The following is an 8,059-nucleotide window of genomic DNA, read 5'->3' on the forward strand; positions in this document are numbered from 1 at the left end:
ATAAATAAATAAATATATATATATATATATATATATATATATATATATATATATATATATAGTAATCTGCATAAATAAAGCACTCAATTAATCAAGAACTAATGTAGTCATCAGTCACTAGTCAGTTTACAGTAAAACTCACACATGAACATGTAGATCTACTGCTGCTTAACTAAGTTAATATCCACAAAGAGGAGAATTCATCCAATTAATCAAGAAAGGCAGTCTAATAGGGAGTACCAATTCTCATTCCACAGCTACAAGCAGATGGAACGTGATTTTTCGAATATTTTAGAAGTCTCCAGTTACATTCCATTTAATTCTGTCAAAGATAGGCTCACTAATAACTGGATAAATTCCTACAAATCCCATTCAGGATAAGGAAGGCTGATTCTGACAATGAGGTGAGTTAATTGAATTGAAATCTCATCATTGTTAATTCATTAAAACATCTTATGAAATACAAGGTAAATCAGAATAATAGGAATTTTAAGAAGATCATAAAACAAAAGATAGAAAGGTAAAACAATTTTATTCATATCAAATGAATTTTTGAAAGTAAAATCACAAGCAATATAACACAAGTGAAGCAAAATGTCAAAGATTTAAACATATTATGGAATTCATATAGAAAAAGATATAAACATTTTTAGAAAGGGATCACTTTCTATTTTATTAACAATGCAAGTAAAGCATTAAAGTAAAGCAATTTAACCTACATATTTTATAAAAATATAAAAAAATACATTCTGGATAAGAAATTAATCTCACAAAATAAGGTATTAGCTATAAGATAATAAAAGAAGCAAAACATTACTCATGACAATTTCATTGGTTAAGACAACAACACGAAGTACATTCTGTACTAAGATTTCGAATACTTCTGTTTCATTTTGAAAGGATGACTGACTCATTTCATCCTTACTTGTCGACTTACTTCATGGAGGCCCACTGTTGTGGGATGATGTTGATGGATGGTCCACCTCATTTTGTCCAGCTTCTATATCATCTATAAGAATAACTACTTCCGGTTCTAGGTTGCTTGAAGAACCTGTGTTATAACATCTGGCGATATAACGTCTGGCAGAATCAAAAGGGTCCATAAGGTATTCTGATTTTCTTTACATATAACACCCTGAAACAAAGTAATGACAATAACATTAATGTAGAATATATGATTCAGGTTTATGATTAGTAGTATGTCATTTCGATGCATGGCATTCAGTCTCTGAATTCGGAAATCAACAGTGGCTATCATGATAAAGGAGACTGTCACAGCAATATGGGACGAATTACAAGCAATGTATATGCCAATTCCATTATTAGAAGATTCTGAGATAATTACTAATGAATTTGCTAAAGTCTGAAATTCTCCATATGTGATGAGGTGTATTATCTATTGGTTGAGGAGAACACATCTCCGAGGGATTAGATCATAGTGCTGGGAGATGAGTTGGAGAGAATCAAGGGATTTCTTGTGCAGCTGGAGAGTCTGAAAAAGGGACTTGCTGCTGGAAAGGAGTTTGAAGGGAACTGCTGGAAAGTCGTTTGGTGGTTCAAACCTGAAAGGGATCCAAGTATTTGAATATTATCTACTAGCCATATGAGAGGCATGAATGAAATGTTGAAAAAAATTGTCACGGTGCTCTTCCAGAGAGGATAATTGATGGAATGTTGTTAGAAAAAGATATTGATACCACAGAACCTGCTGACTTTGTTGTATTGGTGTTTCGAAAAGTTTTTACATGAATATTTTGTCTCAGGATTGAGCTGATAATTATTGTAATTGATTATGCCATTGTGAGGCTGACGACAGTTGTTAATGATTATTGACATGCAAATACTCAGTTGCAATTAAAAGAGTGAACAGAATCATCTGTAGTAATTCCTATTCCATATCCCTTGGGTATTGAACCAGAGAAACCTTATCTTTTTAAAGAGTTGATGACACGGAACTTTTACTTTATGGCTGCATCTCGTGGTATATGCACATAGTGGGTGACCATTTGGAAATGTGGGATAAGTGTGTGTGTGGTTCGCAGCTAAGCAACTGACCCTACTTCCACTCACTATCAAACCAAACGTGCAAAGAATCTCAATCATTAGCTTACTTAAGTGTCTGTAGGATAACATAAGTGCGTGTTGATGTGGTGCAAAGGCTAAAAAAGTTATTCGACTTGTGCTATTTACTTAACTATCAAGCTATCAAACTAGACTAGAAGTTATTTTTGGTCATTTTTAGCAAATGGAATAATTTTTCAAAAATTGATATTTTCAGGAAATTTTTGTCTCATTCAAACATTACTACCATGAAGAATTTATCCTTGGAGTTTCATGAATCTATCTCTTACCGATTTTGAAATGATCTGTCCCAAACATTTGAACTTTAAGCGCTTATATCTCAGAGCTGTTAAAAAAGTGCAGGATTTGGAAGCAAGATTTCTGAATATTGAGAAGAATATTCACAGCTCACAGCCTACCAGCTCAGCATCCCAGAACTACTTAAAAAATGAGGAAAAATTGGCCAAAGAAACAGAATGGATCAGGACTCATACTAAGCGGGCTACCAAGAAGAGGAAGCTCAGTACTCCATCTCCAGAAGTCAAAAATGTGTCTGCAAAAAGAATTCAAAAGAATTTAAATTCTAAAACCACTGACTTTGAAAAGAGAGAGAAGGAAGATATGCCACCACCCCAATCATAGTGGATGGTATCAAGAATCTAGATGGACTCCTTAAGAGTTTGAAAAAAGTGTCGCCAGCTGACAAATTTAGAATAGAACTCTTGAGTAGAGAAACGTTCGAAAAAAATCAGTCGACTCAGAAACTTATCAGAATGTTACCAGATAACTGATCAATGACGGATTTAACTGTCATTCCTATGAAGATAAGCAGTCGAGACCAATAAGAGTAATGATTGAAAAACTTCATCACTCTTTTAGTATGGACATGATACTAGAAGATTTGAAGATACGAGGATTTAAAGTTCTAGAAGTTGTAAATAAGCTGAAGTGAAAGACAAGAGAGTCATTAGATATGTTCATAGTCTCATTCAGGGCGGAAGAAAATATAAAAAAGTTTTTGAACTTAAAAATATACTTGGTTGCAAAGTGGAAGTGGAAGCACTGAAGAAGGCCAACCTGATACTGCAATGCAAACGATGCCAAGCATATGGTCACACACAAAAATACTGTAACAAGGAACCTAGGTGTGTAAAATGTGCAGGTAAACATCAAACAAAAGACTGTACAAAGCCCAGTGATGCTTTACCAAAATGTATTCATTGTGGGGTAGCACATTCAGCCAGCTATCCAGGCTGCACTGTTAGAAACTTCAATAAAAAAAAAAATATTTCAAATTTACAGAGGAACACAGTGAAGAATATTCCACAAAAAATCACATAAAATACACAAACCCACAATCCAAACAACGAAAATGCGTTTAAGAAATTAACTTTTGCCCAGATTGTCTCAAAAGAAAATAGACCGAAATTGGGAGAGTCAAAAAGTGAAGTAGGGGATGACAATAACATTTTGCAGCTCATCTTGGCAAAACTGGATAGACAAGAACAAATGATCACCTCACTACAGTCTAAATTTCAGAAGTTAGAACAAAGTAAACTACTGCAATTCAAATGATTCATTCATTAGAAAATAGTGGAATAGAACACAAATGGATTGTTACAATGGCAACAAGAGTTGGAAGCAGTTCTAAACATAGAAAAAATAGATGTATGTCTTATATCTGAGACTCATTTTACAAAGCAGTCGTTTATGAAATTCAAAGGCTATAGGATCTATCATGCTTTACATCCCAGCAATGTCACAAGGGGTGGGAGTGCCATCATCATCAGAGACAATCTATAACATCATGAACAAGTGAAACTCGAAAGTGATAGAATACAATTGACAGGTGTAGCAGTGCAAGCAGTAAATTATCATTTTGTTGTTGCAGCTATTTACTGTCCTCCTAGATATTCCATAAGAAGAGATGAATTCATTCTTGGTGGAGATTTCAATGCAAAGCACATGCATTGGGGATCGTGCTTAACAATACACAAGAGAAGACAGCTCCATGAAGGAATGAGAGAGAGAGATGAGGTGCAAAGCTCTTTCAACTGGTAAACCAACCTACTGGCTCACTGATACAAGGAAACTCCCAGATCTTATAGATTTTTCCTGACAAAGAATATATCGGTAAATTATTTGCATTTAGAGGATAGTTTCGATCTAAATTCGGACCACTCACCCATCATTTTGACTGATTCAATTCCATGGAAGGAAAATGCTTGTCCTGCTCTAGTCAACAGCCACACGGATTGGGATGGTTTCCAACAGATGCTGGATGAAAGAATAGAGTTGAACTCACCATTAAGAAACGAAGAACAGTTTGATCGAGAGTTAGAGAAGTTTGTTACTGATATCCAACAGGCAGCATGGTGTAATACTCCACAATTCAGAAGAAGAACCACTGGAAATAATTATTCCCCTGCGGAAATCAGAGAAATGATTGTGGGAAAACGAAGAGCAAGAAGGAGATGGCAGCAATCATGTTCCCCCCAAGAAAAATGAGTTTTAAACAATCTAACTCAAGAACTAAGGAGAGAGATTCAATATATCAAGAATGAATCAATCAATGATTACTTGATAAACTTAACAGCAGAACGCAGTACGGACTACTCACTCTGGAAGGCGGCTAAAAAAATAAAAAACCCATTCATCAATCTCCTCCTCTCAGGAAGCAGAACAGACAATGGGCAAGGAGTAGTGATGAAAAGGCACAGACCTTTGCAGATCATCTTGTGAACGTTTTTCAGCCAAACAACACAACTGAAGAAGACACTTTAGAAGCAGAGGAGAACATCTTACAACCAAATCAAGAAATAATGTGTGTCACAGTGGAAGTGGTGAAAAGAGAAATAAGAAGTCTGAATAACAAAAAGACCCCTGGATTGCTACTCAAGCCAGGTAAAGAGCCACATGAAGTATCATCATATTATCATTGTTACCTGTGCTAGCTAAGTTATTTGAAAGAATTTTACTGAGTAGGCTAACACTAATAATTGAGAGACAGCACATAATTCCAAATCACCAATTTGGCTTCAGAGTGAAACACTCAACAATAGACCAAGTGCATAGGATTGTGAATGTAATAGAGAAGTGCTAGAAGAGAAAAAAGGTTGTTCAGCAGCTTTCCTTGATATAGGACAAGCTTTTGATAAAGTGTGGCATGAAGTTCTTCTTTTCAAACTGAAAAAAGTGCTACCAAAGCAATTTACAGATATATTACAATCCTCTCTGACTGACAGATACTTTAGAGTGAGCCATGGAAATTCATAATTATTCTGATTTGAAGGAAATAAAAGCAGGAGTTCCACAAGGAAGTGTTCTAGGACACTGATATTCTGAGTGCTTGTTGCTCAGTTTCAGAAAAAGTTGAGTTAGGTTAGAGATCCATTGACAAATGGATTTACTGAGAAAAATTATTCTTGTAGCTCTTTGATAAAATTAATGGTTTCTTAGTTATTCAAGAAATTGAAAAAAGCTGGATCTAATTTTTCTATACATGGGACTGATCCTTATTTTCTGTTCAATCTTAACAGATGGATTTGTTATTAGATTTACTGGAAAAAGTTATCCTTGTAATTTTTGTAAAATTAATGGTTTCTTAGTTATTAAAGAAATTGGATCTACTTTTCCCATAAGAGTAGGTCTGATCCTTATTTTCTGTTCAATCTTAACAAATGGATTCTGAAATGAGTTATTCTTGTAATTTTTTTTATAAAATTAACAGTTTCTTAGTTATTCAAGGAATAAAAAAAAGCTGGATCTAGTTTTTTCCATAAAAGTGGGAAGGAGGATCTTCATTTGAGGTTTATTGTGAGATTAGGGGTATGGCTAGGTCAAGTTAGTTCAGATTAAATTGGATTGGGCAAGGTTAGAACCAAGAATCAGCTTTGGGGTACATTTGGGGCAGCTTTGGGGCAGCCTTGGGGCAGCTTTCCTCCAGTACTCTCATTTTCCCCCTACTAGTACTGAGTTATGATTTTTAAAAAATGAGTGAAATTCAAAGAAAAAATAAATTTTGATGAATTTTAGTTCTTGATCAACAATATCTTCCGATTGTTACCATTTAGTTAGATGTATAATTCAAAGTCCCTCTGGGTGTATTTTTGTGTTCTACAAAAATACCATCATCGCCAAGTACATTGTCCTCACATTGATATAAGATTGAACAGAAAATAAGGATCAGACCCACTCTTATGGGAAAAGTAGATCCAATTTCTTTAATAACTAAGAAATGTCCTCACAATGACATAAGTTCATGAGGTATGCTCTATGAGAAACTCATCAGTATTAATTTTGTCTTTAAATTTCACTCATTTTTGAAAAATCATAACTCACTACTTATTGGAGATGGAGATAGATAGTTGTGAATGATCTCATTTTTTTCAGAATTTATAATCTAACAAAGGCTGGAGCAAATTTTTCCATCCGATTACTGGATTTGGCAGAAATAGCTGAGAAGTGGAAAATCAACTAATAATACGAGGTTTTTGGGCCACTCTGTATCTAGCACAAGAAAATTTCGCATGAAGAAATTGGTTCTGGACTTTTCTCATGTATCCAAATAATATATTAAAAAATCAGAACTACAATATAAATTGCAAGCACCAATGTATATAGTGACTGTACTATTTATCTCCCTTCTTGAAAAGAGATTTGACTGTAGCCACTTTCCAAACTTCCGGGATCCTCAATTATTGTCTCCAGCACATATTTATCAAATGAAGGAAGCGAAGTTTGAAGAAGAGTTCCCAATGCTTGAACAGCTCCATATTTAAACCATCCGGTCCAGCTTGTCTTATTTCATAATCTTTTCTAACCTTGTATTCTGCAGGCTAAAACCTTTTTAATTTTAAATTTCCGTTAATATTCCTAAATTGAAAAATTTTGAATTTATTTTAAAATGAAAAATTTTCAATTTAGAAATACCAATGGAAATTTAAAATTAAATAGGTTTTAGCCTGCAGAATACAGGGTTAGAAAAGAGTATAAAATAAGAAGTTTTATCACCCAGCATTGGACAATGAAGCGACCAATGACGACTTGCAGGTTGCAGGGGCAGTGGGCGCGCACAGGCTCACTCAATGACTGGTAAAATATACCCCTATGCTATGCGTAGAGTGACTGTATTCACCAACGTTTTTATTGTTTATGCCACAATTAATACCACACATATAAGTAATGAGTTATACATAGAAATGGATTGATAAGAAAATGGTTCTTTTCTAAATTTTCGTGGCGCTAATCATCATACGACTGCCAAGAAAAGTATATAGTACATTCAATAGTATAGCTATACACTATCCTTGACTAGATTCCACTAGCTGCAGTTGTAGGTTGCAGGAGCATGGTGATGTCCGCTGTCCGGAACTCTTATGTACATGACATATCTAATAATTCTCGATTAATTAAAATTAAAATTTTATTTAAATATTACTTACAACCTGTAGGGCACGTAGTAAACTTCCTCCTCCACCTCCGATTCCAGTTCGTCCTCCATCTCCGGTTCCATTTCCCCCTCCGGTTCCATTTCTCCCTCACCCTCATCATCATGATTTTCATCATCTTCATCATCATCCTCCTCTTCCTCTTCCACTTCATCTTCCTCTTCCTCATCCTCTCCCTCTTCCTCTTCCTCTTCTCCTTCCTCCTCATCCAAATGTTCTTTTCCCTCCTCCCCCATCAGTTCTATATCCTCCACATCCAACAGTTCCATTTCCTCCTCTTCCAACAGTTCTATTTCCTCCTCGTCCTCCTCCTCATCGGCCTCCTCCTCCTCGTCCTCCTCCTCCTCGTCCTCCTTCTCCTCCTCCTGCCCCTCCTCCTCATCGTCCTCCTCCTCCTCGTCCTCCTTCTCCTCCTCCTGCCCCTCCACCTCCTCCTCCTTCTTCTCCAGAGGAAAGGTGACTGGATTCGGAGAGCTGGAGAAGAAAAACGTTTATCATTTAATTTTTAATAATTTCATAAATTTTTTAATTTAGTTTTTAAAGAAGTA

General features: G+C 35.5%; 1 protein-coding gene across 1 annotated transcript; it reads right to left on the reverse strand.

Annotated features, from left to right (window-relative positions):
• Positions 1–761: 761 nt before the first annotated feature.
• On the reverse strand, positions 762–7,819 carry LOC120354802 (acidic leucine-rich nuclear phosphoprotein 32 family member B-like). Its single transcript, XM_039442571.1, has 2 exons — positions 7,506–7,819; positions 762–1,135 (listed from the first exon to the last, which is right to left on the reverse strand). Exons 1-2 carry the CDS (start codon positions 7,778–7,780, stop codon positions 1,090–1,092), a joined length of 321 nt encoding a protein of 106 aa, XP_039298505.1. The 5' UTR covers positions 7,781–7,819; the 3' UTR covers positions 762–1,089.
• Positions 7,820–8,059: the final 240 nt, after the last annotated feature.

Source organism: Nilaparvata lugens, chromosome X (assembly GCF_014356525.2).
Source record: "Nilaparvata lugens isolate BPH chromosome X, ASM1435652v1, whole genome shotgun sequence".
NCBI classification, from domain to species: Eukaryota; Metazoa; Arthropoda; class Insecta; order Hemiptera; family Delphacidae; genus Nilaparvata; species Nilaparvata lugens.